The 17,031-nt window shown below is 41.9% G+C and overlaps 1 protein-coding gene across 4 annotated transcripts in view; it reads left to right on the forward strand.

Annotated features, from left to right (window-relative positions):
* The first annotated feature begins 10,162 nt into the window (after positions 1-10,162).
* The window catches only part of AP1S2 (adaptor related protein complex 1 subunit sigma 2), a 30,868-nt gene continuing 23,999 nt past the window's right edge, over positions 10,163-17,031 (forward strand). For all 4 annotated transcript variants that reach the window (XM_083884959.1, XM_083884958.1, XM_083884960.1 and 1 more), the window contains exons 1-2: positions 10,163-10,269; positions 11,226-11,404. In XM_083884959.1, the coding sequence (XP_083741085.1) occupies positions 11,226-11,404 (179 nt within the window). In that variant the 5' untranslated portion in view covers positions 10,163-10,269. The remainder of the gene's footprint in view (positions 10,270-11,225; positions 11,405-17,031) is intronic.

The following is a 17,031-nucleotide window of genomic DNA, read 5'->3' on the forward strand; positions in this document are numbered from 1 at the left end:
GCTAGTGTGTAAGCTCAGAGCTCCTTAGCTCTGAGGGGAATCTCAGCAAAGTGTACAGTGGGAAAGCATCAGATCTAAACATGCACACCTTGGTCTTAAATGAAACTTGCTGTGGAACATGCCAAGTCACACAGAAAGAATCTTTTAAAGTACGTCACTCCTAATTTAGGAGATTTCTCATGAAAGTTGTTTTGAGCACACACATAAATGAAAGATAGGAAAGGAAAAAAACCCTTTTGTTCTCAGCATCTTAGTAATTTCAACCTAATCAATTAAATCAGCATAAACTACAACAATTTCCAGTTCAGACTCCACTTGGCTTGTGTGATGTTGCACATTGTCACTGTAGATAGAATTTTCCCAGGAAGGAACAAATGAGTGTACATTCAGTAACACTCTCTCAGACACTGATGTGCACACACACTTTGAGCTCCTGCTGAGCAGGGGTTTCTGACACCAGGCAGCCCCTGAGGCCAACTCTGACAGTGAAATGATGGTGGTGCATTCTACTCTGAGCCATCTGCAGTGACATGCTCCTTAACCAGCGACTACCCTTTTCCTTACCACTTTCTAGAAAACCAACAGGAAGGTCAGCCTCACAATAAATGTTTACAAAGAAAGCATTCCTGTTTCCATTTTTAAAATCACTGTTTACTTATACTGTCCATCCTTTTCATGGTGATAAAACTGATGTTTTCTTCCATCTACACTGGCATCACAAGTAGTTTCATCCAGCTGCCTATGAAGAGATAATATTTATTCTTGATTGTGAAGAAATAAGTTATCTAAGAGAGAGCAACCCAGCTCTCTGTTTCATTAGGAGGTATACAAAACTGTATATTCTATATGACAATTCTAAATGCAATATTCTTAGCAAGACCTTCTCTGGGGAAAATTAAGCTGAGACCCTCATTTCCATCTCTTTTCTTTGGACAGTATTTTTTAACCAATATATACAATAGACACTCATTTGAGTAGCCACCTTCACCTGTCAGCCATCACCTCATCCAAGCCACCTTGGCTGTTGTATGAAAATGAGGGTAATGTGGGGAAAGAGCAGACCAGCTTAGTTCATCTGTTAAATGTGCTCTCTTAAAAAGAAAGTGGTGAGGTAAATTACATCTAACTAGCACCTAAGGTAGTGTCTGCATCTGTAGTCTCTACAAGCCATAGTAACCCACATACACTGTGTACATAGGAGAGTGAGAAATCTGAAAACTGTTGTGCACAGACATATCTCTCAAAGCAGGCATCTGTGATGGGGAAACCACTCATCTGTAGCTTTGGACAACCATGCTGCTTTCCTGGTTTTGCACTATTTGCTTTTTCAGCTACTTAGCTGTGATGAATTGTAATGGGAGCCATTCTGGGTAACGCAAGTGAGAGTGGGCTGAAGCAGGCGAGCTGCTACATAAATTGGGCTGTTTGTTACAGCTTTTAAGTTGCTTAAACAGCCACACTGATGAAATGTTGGCAACCATCTGCTACAAACATTCGTAAATAAATACAAACCAGCCTAAATATTTCCTGACTTGTTGCTCTGTTTCAGGCAGGGTCTCTTGTCTGAGGAAACTTTAAATTTACCTGTGGTTTATGTACAGGCCTGATTTTCTCAGACTGTTTAGCTACCTGGGGGTGATTTCACTACACTGTTCTTTGATACTCCTCCATGCAAATTACTCATGACTGAATGGAGAGGGAAGATGCGTAATTCTGAAGATGATGATGATTATTATTGATATTATTTATCAGTGTCAAGGCAAACTGTTAAACTTTGAATTCTTCATTTCTTTACATCAATTTATTCTGCAAATCTGAGCAAGTGGGACAAACTTGATGTCCTTACAGAAGGAAGAGATTTTGAAGCATTTAGAAGCTCTGTCCAAATCTCAGCTGTGTTTGGCTCTTTAGAAATAAGAAATAGAATTTTGAAAGTCTGAATCTTTGGGTTTGGCTTTTTGTCAGGGTCAACTGGGTTTTACACAACATTTCGCATTTCAATGCATCTTATTCAATGCTTCCTCTTACGGCTTGTGATCACATAGTATCTCTTTCGTTTCCATAACAGATGTGTAATGGAAAAAATATTATTATGAAAACTGTACTAGAAATAAGCTATTGGATACTTCTTCAAGCATCAACCACAATAAATGTTACTTGTTGACTGTCACTATCATTTTGCACCAGACTACCCCAAGGAAAAAAATGCTGCTCCCTCTCAGATCCACTTTCCTTTCTGACACCTTTGTCTCTGCAACAAAAACTGCCTCCAAGCTAGGAGTGCTCTAAGCAAAAGCCACAATTTGGGGAAAGTGTTTAAAATATCATGAAGAAATAAAAGGGCTTCTTGAAAGCTAGATTTTCCTGTTAGAATATTACTTTCTGGCAAGGGGTAGTTAAGGTTACAACATGATTTTACAACCCCTTCAACACGCAAAGGACTGTGCTCATTTTAGACATCTTTTCTCTTTTATCGATGATCTATATTGAGTTATCTCTTATGTGAACAAGACTTCTAAATCGACTGGCGAGATGTAATGTAGTAGAAATGTCCTTTATTTTTTTTTTAAATGCTCTTATTCCTTTTCCACTAGAAAACTAGATCAAATATGAGCATAGCTGTATTATTTTGCACAAACCAGTGATCTTTTTATTTCTTTTCTTACTTCCACATGATTGCAATGCTTCTGAAAGCTGCCAGGATGCATTAAAATCATTCATGAATTTGTAATAAGGGTCTTGGGTTCCACACAGCAAGTATTTTGCAGTAGAAAGGATACATTGCCAAAGGATTCATCCTTGTTAATAGCATACTCTGTACTTGTGAAACACTGGCCTTTCAGACTTGAGCAAATAATTGAATATCCTTTTGGCTCTGTTCCACTAATGACCCTCTGGAATAGCACAGAATCCTAAAGTCAGAGAGTAAATGGGGTCCCTTCTTACTGGAGCAGTCTTCTATGTGTATTTGATATCCTGCTGCATTAAATAAATCCTGATTAAATAAAAAGTGAGGCTTGCACTTGAACAAAGTGTTCAGGGAGGTAGGAGAAGCTACTTGTTTCTTTTACAGTGATTTGAAAAAAATATTAAGATTGGCATTAACAGAGTGAGAGTGGAAGTGTCTCTGTCTGTGTGTGAAAGTACCATAAGAAGCAGCTGGATGTGTTAAAAGGTTATGTGGACAGGGAGGAAGAACAAACTGACCTAAAGATAAGGTATCAAACAAGACAAAGAACAAGTCCAGGGACAAAAAATACACAAAGGCAACACACATTCATGAAATTCATTGATTTGTGAAGAGTGAAACAATATAGTGAGGCAAAGTATCCCAAACACCACTCCCTCCTAGAGAATATAAAAATCAAGTTCAAAATCAGTTCACTTGCCAACCAAGAAACCCAGAGGCACAATGAGGAATAACAGACAGCATCCTTACTCTCTGTGTGATCACACACATGATCTTGGCCAGACCAATTAAACACACACATTTTGGTATTTCCCAGTATGTGGATATGAAAGCATAAAAAGAAAACAGTCAATGGTTTACAGAGATTTTGTTTATAAAATCACATTCCCATTCCATGAGACACTACGCTGAGCTTTATCACACTCATTCCCTATGCACTCTAGTTCTTCAAAATCTGTCAAAACCTTGAGTTCCCAGGTAAATGATGCACATATCTCCCTGGCAGAAATGTTTGCTATCATTGCTGTTCTGCAGCTTTGTGGAAGGCTGAGGGTTGCACTGCAAAGATTGGCTTCACCAAGCCACGGCAATAAAGCTAGTTTAGGCAGCTTGAATGAGAACTCACATGGATAAAATTGTCACAAGTGGACACAGCCAGCACGATATTTACTCATCATTTAAATTCTTCTTGAGCCTTTAAAACTAGATAGTAAATGGATTACAGGCCTTGACTGTCTCAGTTTCATCATTTTAAAACACTTCAGCCGAAGAGGAAAATGGCAGTAAATGAAGACCTTACAGATTGTGTGATCCCTTTATGTGTGCCAGAACATGCAGTATATTTTCTTTAAAACAACAGAGGAAGTTATACTGAGTCTTCCAGAATGATTTTAAATGAAAGCTTAGTGTAATACTGTAGAATCAGTGTGGAAGTTTGGGAGATTTATGAGTTTGACTATAACATGAAAAATTCTGGTTTCAGGTTGCCATCTCAGAGTCAGAGCAGTTTCCAAGTTTTCATGAAAAGCTTCTATGTGCTAAAAACTAAGACATTTGCTGTGGAAGTTCATATCTCCTGGCTACACAAAGCAATGTGCCAGTTTGGGAAAGTCAGAAGTTTGAAACTGGATTATCCCCTTGGTGCAAAAGGCAGTACCTCCTAAGGTATGTTAGATCAGTCTCCACACACAGATCAAGAGGCCTTACAAATCACCAGTTGGGCCTGTCTCAAAGCAAGGACAGAAGTGGACACAGATACCCTAAATGAGGACTTCAGTGGATTTGGGATGACCAAACTGTGTAGGAGAAAACCTGTTGCAGTGTCTTCCTCTGAATGTGTCTGACTTCCCAGGTGTCCTATCCAAACTCATGCCCCAGTATATTAAAAAAATTCTTTATCCTAGGAAATATTGAGTAGTTCTGCACAAGCCTGTCCAGATACTCCTTCATATGAGGGGAAGGATACAGCAAGCACATTAACCTGCATCATCAGCCACTTCAGAAACAGCAGTGGCAGCAACTGCTTTCTTAGGATTGCCAAAGGATGAGCAAGATATATGTGAGATGTGGTATTGAACAACTCTTTAAAGTATTGATGCAGTCTCAGAAATCCCAGCCTCCTCTCCTTTCCTCTCTCCATTCCTCCCAGCCACTTTCTTGTGAGGCTAAAAATTCAGGTTTCCTCACCCACTTCCTTCAGAAACTGTTCAGTTCTTTGCTGCACTATGGCAGTTTGTAGCAGTGGAGCTGGAAGAAGCATTAGCAGTCATAACAACTTCTTCATATAATGTCTGCAGTGGAGTTATTTTCTTCACTTCTGGGGCCTCTGAGCACTACTCCAATATAAACATGGACAAGCAAAAGATAAGAACATGACCTAAGTAAGAGAGAAATCTGCTTACTAGCCCAACACAGCCAATGCTGTCAGCTGGTTCGTGTGTGTCCTATTCAAATGGCTCCTGTGTCTTGCACCAGGTTGAGGCTAACAAATACAGTAGCTAAGAGGAAGCCCTCACTGACTGGCATCTACCACACTCCCTTGCCTCATTTCTACATATCCAGATACTTTCAAAAGCATGTTTTTATTTTCCAAAGCAAAGGACACGTGTAAGGCATGGTTTAGACTGTAATTCTCATAAACAGGCTGCACACTTCAGCATCAAACTATTCCTTCAGCTCTGAAAATTCAGCTTCAGGGATAAACCTCCATGATGATCATTTTGGAGCTGTGCCTATCACACATGTGACCTGACATCTGTGTTCCTGAGAGCCATATGTGTCTGTTGAAAACCAACTGTGTTTAAAGGAAGAAGACAGGCAAACCTGTAACTCCTACAAAGAAAAGGCAGAGGAGTAAGCATATCAGCCATGATCTGATGATTGAATAGCACCTAGCAATTAGGCTATTAGATTGCACATAATAGTATTTCATCAAGAGGGATTGCTCCGTGTTAAAAAAAAAAAAGGAGCATAGCAATGAAAACTGTCATTTGTGGTCTCATTTCTGCTTCCATTGGTTCCAGTGGGATTAGTGTTCTGCGTGAATCATAATGGGACTCTGATAGCTTGGCCAATGCTCAGACAGCACATCAGGGAAGGGAATTGCAGACAGTAACGTAACATCCTGTTTGGAGGCTTAAGAGGCAAAAAATCCAGCAGTAATCACTTCCAAGGGTAGTAACTCAGTTCTTATTGCCTTCATAACGACTCCACAGTTATTCAGTCAATGAAAATGTAGCCTGATATTGAGCATCTAGAAGATAAATTAACAGTAAAATGAGTCTTACACATCCATGTCCTACTTCAGTAGAGGACTGCAAAAAGACAGCATGTACTCTTAAAGTATGTTGCTCTCCTCTGTAAGGTGCTGAGATGGCTGAAAAGGAGGCAGGAGCAAACCCTTTCTTTACTAAATACTGTGTAAAGAAAAAAAAAAACTGTTAAAACTTAGTAAGCAACTTTTCCATTGGAATTAATGAATAGTTTATGTTACAAAGTTCATGTTACCCATTGTTTTGGCTGAGAGTGAAAACACAACAAAATTATTTTATGAGTTTCAGATTTGGCAATAACAACATGCATGAAGTGCCAAATGCCAGGAGGTTGGTGTTATAAATTTTTGTATAAGACCCACTATTCCAGACAAAACAACCATTGTCTAATTAACTAAAAGCAAACAAACAAACTCAACAAAATTGACATAAACCATACCAGTCAAACCCAAGCAATTTTAATCTTGTTTGATGGAAGCTTCCTTCCTGCTTTTCTCCCCAGCTCCCGATAGTTCTCTTCTGTGTCTCAAGTCATGCTGGAAATAACTTACAAAGCAAACTCTGGGCTGAGGACCTCAAATGTCTTATGGTCAATGAACATATTTCCCAAAGACTTGCCTTACATCTAAAATGGAATATAAAAGATTCTACAGCTACACAAAGGATTCTACAACTATAGCAGCTAAAAAAAAAAATCCATCCAAAATAAATCAGGGGATTATCATCAAGCTGGATATAAGACAATGAACAAAAGCTAATGAACAGAAGACTCACTGTGTCATGTCTAAAATTAGACTGCATTGACATTTGCACTGTCATGGGTTTGTGGAATACTCAAAAGCATATTATTGTTGCAAGCATCATATCTATCTTTATCAATTTGATAATTAGAGCTAGTTCAGTACATTGCTAATTCAGTGGGTAAGTGACAGAATAATTTCATACAGGAACAAATGATGGAGTTGGTATTAAGAGGGACAATTAGTGCAAATTGTAACACTGAAATAAAAAAAGGGAACAGCAATTCTTCTGAAGATCCTGAAAGAAACAGCACAAACAGAAGGGACAACATTACCTGTGCCACTGTCCTCCGACGGGTGCTCAGTCCTGAAGCCAACTCCCTCAGTCACCTGCACAGCCAAACCTGGCTGGCAACAGGAGCTGCAGCCAAGTGCTAGCGTAGGAAAAGAGATGGGAACACAGAAGTGGGAATGGAAGGAGAGGGTGGGAGAAGTTGGTGCTTAGGTGATCTGAAACTGACATGGAATCATCCCTTAAACTGCTTAAAATAAGCAGGGTCATTTTGAGAGCAATGTGTTAAGGAATGATCGTATGAGTGGCGATCCCGGCAGGCTTGAGAACATTGCATCCTCTGTCTGAAATAGGGATGAGGAGGCAGGACAGGCTGTGGAAGACAGAAAGCTTCTGCCAAGTTGGACCTGGCTAGAGTTTCCACCAGTGCTTCCACCATGTAGAGCTGGTCTCGCATGCCTTATCACCTGAAACTGCACATAGCAGAGTGATTCCGCCCAGGAGATGTAAGGAAGAGACTTTAGGTTACAGTCTGAAGAAATCCAGACAAATAAAAGAGAGAAGGGAGAAAAGTAGTGGAACAATTGCCCTTGTATCACTGTATGAAATTATACACTGTAAATGAGCAGTAAAATCTGGCAAAGAAAAAAAAAAAAGAAAAAAGAAATACAGAAATGAAAAAAGAAAAAAAAAAAGAACCTGAAGCTGAAGCTTCAAGACCTTAAGCCACCAAAACACAGACATTTCTTGAACCATCTGGGTAGTTTGATTTCAATCGACTATGTGTTTGCAAAATGGGTGGTTTGACCCATATGCAGAAATATTTCACTGAGCTGGGAAGTGACAAATCATAACACAGGTCTGGTGTAACTTCTTCAGAAATTAATTTTGGAGCTCCCGTTACCATAACGATGCTAATAAACTGAAGTTGCACAGATGAAGAGAAATAAAAGTTGGCTGTTGGCTTAAATTATGTTTTAGAAGGTCTCAAAGCCCCTGAAGTGTACATGCACTCAGAGAATCATCAAATGCATGATGCTGAATTCAAAGATGAGCAAAGTACTGATTAGGAGAGAGATTGTTTATGGAAGTTTTCTGAAAACCAGGGCTTTTTAGTCCATGGAAAAACCTCACAGAAAACAAGCAGAAATGCAAAGCCTGGCAACTGCTGAGGACGAAGTAACACCCAGTGTAAGGGCAGACTCTGTGAGATAACAGATCCACGCACAACTGTTCCTGTGCTTGATGAAAGGCAGGTTAACATGGGAACGGGACAGCTGCTCAACGAACATTAAATGTGACAGGAACAAGCCCCTACAGCAGCAGCTCTCATTTTCTACATGACCTCTAATACTTCAATTGCCTGATCCATTCAGCTTGCTTTCACATATGCCTCCTTGTCCTCATGCCACTTCACTCTTAAAATTATAACCTCTTCTATAAAATCAGGAATATATCTGCAGTTTTCCTCAAGTACAATTGACTATAGCATTCCTTGAAACGCCAGAAAATTGGCTTTTCTTTCAGACCGTGCACATTTTTACACAAAAGCATTTCCAGCCCCGGTTTCTGCTGCCATAGCCGTTTTGTTGCCAGAAGAATGAGCGCTTATTTAAAGTGTCAATAATAGAAAGTAATAAAAGCGTGACACATCCCGAGGCGCAGTGAGCCGCTCCTGACGGGGAGCGGCTTTGGGAGCGCGACCCTTTCCCGGGTCCTGTCGGTCACTGTCACACCCTTATCGGATCAGCCCGCTCAGGGCAGCTTTGCTGTTCATTCCGTGCCGGGGGGTGCTGCTGCGCGGTCACGATACCGAGAGCTTTACGTGCTTGGAATTTTTTTTTTTTATTTTTACAGTAAGGTGCTCCGAGTTCAGCTTGCAGAGACATCGCTCTGTTTCTTTCAACCAATATGTTTTCAGCCCATTAGAATTTTGACACCAAACCAATCCACAACACCAAAAACAGCCAACCAACAACCCCCCCCAACTGAGCTGTTTCAGTACGCAGAGCGTCTGTATATACACATAAATGATAATTTTAAAACCAAGTATTAATGAAACACAACACCGCTAAGCCCATGTCGGCGGCTGGTCCTGCCAATCTAATTGCAGCTGGCAATCAAGGTGACTTTAGGGGAAAAACTTCCCCCTGCAGGGACAATCCCGTCACAGGGTCAGTCCCCTCAGAAGAACAATTCCTTCACAGGGTCGGTCCGAAGCACAAAGAATCCCCTCACAGTCCCGGTCCCCTCAGAAGGACAATCCCCTCACACTCCCAGAAGGACAATCCCCTCACAGGGTCGGTCCCCTCAGAAGGACAATCCCCTCACAGGGTCGGTCCCCTCAGAAGGACAATCCCCTCACACTCCCAGAAGGACAATCCCCTCACAGTCCCGATCCCGTCATAAGGACAATCCCCTCACACTCCCGATCCCCTCAGAAGGACAATCCCCTCACAGTCCCGGTCCCCTCAGAAGGACAATCCCCCCACATGAAGCTCCGCCAACCCCGCCTGGCGCGCGCCCCCTCAGCCTCCGCCCCCCCTCCCTCCCCGCCCCCCGGGCGCGCACGTGCTGGAAGCAAACACCGCGCGGCGCATGCGCAGCTCGGCCGCCCCTCCCTTACCACCCCCCCCCTCCCCCCCGCTGGGGCTGGAGGAGCCGGGGGAGGAGCCTCAGTCTCCGGGCGCCTGATTGACTGATGTCATTTCCCCGGCTGCGTGCCGCGCCAGCCCATTGGCTGCTCACGGACCGCTATCTGCACCGAGCCGTCTGATTGGCTGTTGCCGCGCCAGCCATTGCCCTATCGCAATTCGGGCCACGCGGATTAGGGCATCTAAACTCCGCCTCGCCCCTCCTTGCTCCAGCCCCTCCTGCCGCCACCACCAGCTCCGCCTTGCCCTTTTTCCCTGCCTCTCATTGGTCCAGAACGGTGTCGCTCCTCCCTCCAGCCCGCGCGCTGAGCTCTCCGATTGGGCAATGGCCGGGCTCGCGCCGGTCCTCCCTCCGCGGCAGCTGATAAAGTTTTGTCCGGAGGCGCTCGGGCCCCGCCCCCTCCATCCAGGCCCCGCCCCCCGCGGTCCTGGCCCCGCCCCTGACCTGCCCGAGGGGGGCGGCCGTTGAGGCGCGCGCGCGCTCGCGGCGGCGGCATCTCCCGTCCCCTCCCGACCCTTCCCTCAGTCCCGCTCGGCGGCCGCGGCGGCAGGACCGGGAGTGCCGGTCTGGGCAGAGGTTCCTCCTTCTCCTCCGCCTCAGCTCCGCTATCCCCCGGGCACGGTGAGCACAGCCGCTCGGAGCCGGGCTCGGAGGGGGGAGCCGGGGCGGTGCTGGGGCCGGCGGGGAGGCGAGGCGGGATGTTGTGAGGCTGCGGGGGCTGCGGGGCTCTACCCCCGCCTGGCGCCGCTGCGGGCGCGGCCGCCACTCGTCGCGGCTGGCGCTGCTCGTGCTTGTCACTCGGGACCAGGCTGGGCTTTCGCATCGTATTTCATGTTTGTCATATTGCCGGGGAAACTTCCCCAGCCCCATACAACTTCGAGCAAATAGGCGAAAGAAATAAGCCCAAGCCATTTCATTTAATGTTGCAGCTGCTGGAAAACACAGCCCGGCAAGTTCCTCTTAAAATATAATTGCAACATCACTCCTGTAGAGGAAGCGAGACCTGGAACATAGGACCGCAGGGAAAGCACTTAATCTCTCCTTTTGTGTAACGTGGGAAAAGACTGGGCTTTTCTGTGCCATAGGACTCTCCGCTGGGAGGTTTGATGTCTTTTAAAGTATTCGGAGGCTTTTCAGAAAGATTTTAAGTGCAAATTGCTCCTGTAAGGCTCTGATCCGGTGAATTGGAAATGAGGTTGGGTATTGGAAGAGTCTGCCGTGCTGTTTTTCTGTAATTTTGGTTAGAAAATTCAAATGAAACCGTGCTGGAGCTGGCCGTGGCTGGTCTGAAATTGGGGTCTGTTCACTCGTCAGCCGATGGTTCTGACACCCCTTTCTGAAACTTGTGTGCGCTGTCTCCTGCCTTCGGCTTGACTGACCTTGTTCAGCAAAATCCTTTGTATCATTGCTACTACCGAATCTTGTGTAACATCTGCCAGTGCTATAGAAATACATAATGTAATTAGGGTTTTGAATGTCCGTCTTGCTTCCTGTTTGGTTTTTCTCAGAGAGATCTTTCCGAAACTCGGACACTGAGATTAATGCTTTTCTTTTCTCCCCTCCTTCCAATCCAACAGATGCAGTTTATGTTGCTTTTTAGTCGCCAGGGGAAACTGAGACTCCAGAAGTGGTATGTCCCATTATCTGACAAAGAAAAGAAGAAAATCACAAGGGAACTTGTTCAAACAGTATTAGCCCGCAAACCGAAAATGTGCAGCTTCCTGGAATGGAGAGACCTGAAGATTGTCTACAAAAGGTGGTTCTATCTCACTAACCTCGTAATTGCCATACATTACAAACTGTGTATTAAGTAGCAAGAAAATAATGAAGGTTGTTTTTGTTTTGTTGGTTTTTCTTTTTTTCTTCCCTCTCTTGGTTACAGAGAAGACTGACTTTTCCCTTGAATCTAATTTGATAACCAAGCGGGAGTCATTCATGTGTGGAAAATCACTCATGCATTTAGAAATGTACTGAAGAAATGAGCTTTCCTTCTATAAGGAGGGGCAGTTCTTCTTGGTACTCGGTTTAGGTTCACACAGTGCATATGTGCTTCATATTTGTACACATTGCAGATTTAATAAGTGATAACAATTTTCTAAATGTTTATCTCAAGCAGTGGCTTCATAAATCATCTGAAAATGTAACTTGCTTTTAAAGGCTCATAGAAATAAGGAAATAACTTTTCAAAGTATTTGGGTGGGGTTTTTAGTTGTTGTTGTTGTTGTTTATCCCCTGTAAGTACAAAAATAGATTTTTCATAATTGAAAAAAATCATGGCTAGCTTTCTTTTGGTGGAGGTACTGTGTAATTTTCTTTGCAATAATTTCATTTTTCAGTTGTTCCCTAACCTTTCTAGGAGTATTTGGCAGGCATATTTTAGCTTTGTATTGATCTTTAGAATGTATGACAGTGTAGTGGTGTGATCATAATTCTTCTCCAGAAATAATAGTAATCCTCCTGATGTGGTAGGCTACATCTCTTCCAGCTAAAGGTGGTGCTACAAAGCCTTGAGTTATCTCTCTTCCCTAGTTAGTTGTAAATCTGAGGAGGTTTATGCATTCCTGTTTTCTTGTGGCAGTGGTAGATAGTTTGTGCTCCATCGTAAATATTGTTGAATTCCCAGTAGATTGGACAGAAAGGACTGGACCAGAAAGGAGGAGTTTGTAACTCTCTTTCAGGATAACAAAAGGGTAGTATCAAATATGTTTAGATGTGCTGATCTCATATATATATATTGGTTTGTGTACAGACGTGCATGTGAGTATTGGTGGTCTGCCTAATGCATATAGTTCTTCACCATGAAGAGGAAAGAGGAGGAGCAGTGCGTGAGGCTGTGCTGATAGCATACAGAGTTTCTTCTGCCTCTTGATTTCCTCACAAAACTCCTTGAACATGTATGTAGACTAGCTTGCTCAAACACTTGCTGTGCTTCCTTGTGTATTAATGCCTGCAAGTGCCTTTTCAGCTGGGCATTCGTGGGACTAAATCAGAAAAATGAGGCATTAGCAGGCCCATCTGTTTCCTTCCTTACCCAGCCTTGAACAACCATAGCTGTTCTGGGGGTGGTTCCATGCAGCTGCTTCCCCTCCCTGTTTGTTGCTGTTAACAGCTACTTGCCATGTCCTTTTGTGTCCAGGGAGCTGGTGGAAATTTGGGTAGGACTGTTTGAGTTTCTCAACGTTGTGGTGTTCTGGTGTCTCAGTGGTGTGTTATGGGTCCTGTGGTCGAGGAGAATGAAGAAATTTGCTGGGAGATGTCTATGTCTGGCTAAAAATGGTCTAAATACTGCAGTCTGCTGGACTGCTGGTGTGCACAGCTGACTGCAGTAGCTTATTTCACTGTCTGCAGACCAGTCTGGCACAGAGAGCCTATGAAACTGCTAAAGATGAGCTTGTACCAAGCTAATGAACGTCTCAACTTTCTTTTTGACTGAAACATCACCAGAAGGACTAGGTAAAAGAGGCGATAATTTAAATGTCTGTATCTGGTAACACTAACAGCTCTTAGGTTTGTGGGACTTGTTCCCATTATTGCACCATAATTAAAGTACCAACTAGTATGATTTCTTTGTAAAGAGTGACTTTTTGTAGATGAAAAGGTGATGGCTAAAAGAGAAACACACCAGAAGGAACTTTGGCTTTGTGAAATTGCAAAAGGTGCTCCCAGTTCCTCTTGAGCATCTCTGGAGGATCTCTGCTAAGATTTGTTCTTGTCTGATCTATTGCTGCGAAGGATCTGAACCTGCTGGTGCAAATGTTTTTCAATATAAGTTATAAAAGTATGTGCTTATTGCTATTTTGAGTCTTAAATTATTGGAATTTAAGTACTGTTTTTGTTTTTAGAGTGTGTTAATTATTCACATGTAGGAGAATTGAACCTAGATATTGCAGCTCAAAGAATGATTGGCAGTATCAGAAGTATATTCAAGGGTCTCATCATACCTTTTTGCAGGAACAAAATGAACTCAAATGCAGAAGTTGATGAGACAGTAGCTTTAGCTTCCTTATGATAGTGAACATTTATTAACTCTTGGACTATTTTGAGTAGCCTCCTTAGTGCCATAGCATTTCATCGTTGTAGGATGTTTTCTGAATCTTCAAGGGAATTGATCTTAAAATTCATCTAAAATGGAAGTGTGACATAGCTTTTATTTCCCTCTGGTTTCATACATGCATCATACATTTATAATGGTTGCAACATAGGCTCAGTCATTGCCTTAAATTTCTTTCCTTCCGCACTACAAAACAGACAGAAAGGTGCCCAGGTTTTGTCATGGTGTGTGAATTGGCTTATATGTATTCTGTAGCTGGTTTGGAAGATAGTTTTTCGGGCTGATAGACACCAGAAGATTAAAAAGAGGATGTGAGCTTCTAACTTCAAGAAACATAGAGATTTGAAGTGACTTGCTGGGAGAATAAAAAATTAAATATGGCAAGCCAACAACAATTACACTTTATGAAAATAGAGGAGGAGTCATCTGCAGACAGCTGATTAGAAATTTAACAAACACAACCAATGTGTTTGCTCTTCTTATTTTGTCATTTGAAAAGTAACACGGTGGTTTTGGAGAATATAGGGTAGAAGTTCATGCAGCTTTTCCCCTGTGGCAGAAAAAAATGTGTTAAATGTTAAGATTTCTAATTTTGCTAAAGAAGGAACTTAAGATGTGATTTGTCTTTTCTTTGAAGACTTCTGTTCACAATTTTAGCTTCTGGCAATATGAGTTGTTTTTATTGTGTAGTATATTGCAGTCAAAATCAGAACTTTGAGAAAAAGCTATTTTATATAAATTTTACTTTGTTAGCATTTGGTTAACTGCATTCATGGGACTTAGTTATTGTTGATTAGTTACTTGATTAAGGATTGTGGCTTTGCTTTTATGTGTCAGTTTGGAACTGTGTTTGGAATATGATATTATTAAGCTACCATAGCTTTTGCTGTTCTTGATGTGGCAGTTGTCTTTTACTTTTGCACAACATAACCATAATCAAAGGTTATGCTAAAAACTTACAACAGAATAAGTTTTAAAACTTTATTTCTACCCTCCCTCCACTGAAAGAAGCAATGAAAGACCCCATTGTGCAGGTATTGTGCCCTAAAGTATTGTGAGCTGAAGGTACAGCCATATGGCCAGTGGGATGTGCCCAGCTTGGCACGATCCCTCTTTTTCCTTAGGTGTAACTCAGCAGCCAGTTGTACCTTTTAAAAGTATTACTGTGGTGTTGATTAGGTAGCTTTGTAAAACTGACAGAGTGCAATGATTATAGTGAATTAGATACTTGGGCTTGGTAATTTTAATTAGATCAGGTTTTCTTTTTACAGGGTTCTGGTTTGTGTGGCACTGGGAGAACCTCAGTATGAAGGAGAAACGGCTTTTTCTTAGAGAATTAGCAGTATCAAATTCTTGTTTCATTTTAAAACTGCTGGGGGCTATAGCCTTGCTGAAATAAGAAATTGGCAAAGTGCTTCACTTTAGTAGACTGTCCTGGAGCTTCAGAAGTTCATGTTTTATTAAAGAAATGTGTCAAGTTGTGGACAAGAAAAAAAACTTTTGTAAAGCACAGCTTATTAGGGGTCCCAATTTTCATTGGGTCAGCTATCAGCAAACCACAGATTCTTGGGCTCATTAGGCACTTGTCTGCCTCCTCCTTGTCATTTAGAGTTTATTTCTGTTCCTACCAAACTTGGTAAGCTTTAAACTGACTCAGTTGGGATCTACATGCAAAGTGACTTAGATGCTGACAGACATACCTGGTGAGGAACTTCCAGGGATGACTTCAAGCAGGTGTTTTCTCATCTAGAAGGAGCACACCACTGAGCTGTAGGATTTGCAAGTTGTGCTCTGCCCACAGTGGCCTGATCGCTCAGCAGAGTTACTGAACCTGCCTGGGAGAGCAGAAGAGGAGAACTCTGCAGAAACACTGCCTGCCTGTTTTGAGGTTTCCCACTGCTGAATTATTGCAGTTCTTGAGGGGAAGATGTATGGATTTGTTTCCTATCAAAAACAAAACAAACAAACAAAAAATCTTGAAGCCATCTGTCTGAAGGCAGGAATTTGCATGAGTGTTTATACCCTCTGTGTTACCTTTTTGTTCTTTAATGCTGCATTACATTTTCAGGTGATTTTGTCCAAACAGTTTTTGGTCTCTCTAGTTTTGGTCCCCTTTCTGATAAGTGGAGGGTATTTATCATAAAATATTTTCCTAAATGAGGGTAAGCAGCTGCATTGAGTCTGAAGATTATTTTAATAATATTTAATGAGATAAAAAGACCAGAACTGCAATAGGAATAGAAAAGGCAGAATGTTTCATACAGACTGCACTTTATTTACTTTTGGCTATGTACTTTTCTATCAGGGTTTGACTTTTCATTGGGTGCATATGAAAGGTTTCTGTCAGGCTCATTAGGAAGAAGCTGTTTCTGCAGAGCAGAAATCTTTTTGAGCCCGAGTAATCTACTTGTCTTTGAGGATACTGTCCATGTAAACTTCTACAGTTGGCAAAACTTCCCAGTGTCTGCTGTGGATTATAAGAGAACACTTTTTTTCTGAAGACCTTCCTGCAGGGAAAAAAAAATAAAATAATGCCTCTGAGAATCTGGATCTGAAACTTTCTTTTGTAGTATGGTCATGCCCTTTGATATGATTTGTTCATACTCTTCTGCCATTTGCCATTCAGGCTTATTAAATATGCATTTGTTTTCTTTCGTTGAGTAGTGATCCATTAGTCATAGTTTCTTCTTAAAAAATAAATACCAGAATATTCCCTGCATATAATAGTAGATACCCAGGCCTTCATTTTATGTTGATACTCACTGAGTGGTTTTTGTTTCTTGGTCTTATTTCTCCAGAACTGCAATTGGCAGAGCTTGGATGTGCAGTCTACTCACTAGCTGCCAAATACAGTCTTTTGAAAGTATGTTATGGTCTCTTCTAAATGAGGACACTGAGAGCAGACCATTTGCTGAGAAAGTATTTTATTTGGTCTCCCTCTCTCCCCTTCCTCCTTCTTTTTCGATAAAATAGTTTGTGCATCAAGAGAGACTCTTAAGTAATAAGGGAGGAGAGAGGGACTGTCCCACGTTGATAAGCTAAAAATATTTGAGAAAAATTTGATTTGATACATCTGCTGGTATGGGATTCAGCTTGTGTTTAAGCACTGTAAGGAAACAGTTTAACTGCACTTCATCATAATCAGTGCTGCTCATCTGAAGGTGATGAAAGGCTTTGTTTAGATGGATTTGGCCTGAGTGTTGGTGATTAGTGTAAATGTCAAATAATGTGTCGATGCTCTTTTTTGCTACAATGAAATATGATAACATGGAGCCTGACTTACAAGTTCCTCAGTAGATTTGAAAGCATGTTTTTTCTTAATAATATTACTT

The sequence above is a fragment of the Zosterops lateralis genome (genome assembly GCF_965231275.1).
Source record: "Zosterops lateralis genome assembly, chromosome: 2".
In the NCBI taxonomy this organism is placed as follows: Eukaryota; Metazoa; Chordata; class Aves; order Passeriformes; family Zosteropidae; genus Zosterops; species Zosterops lateralis.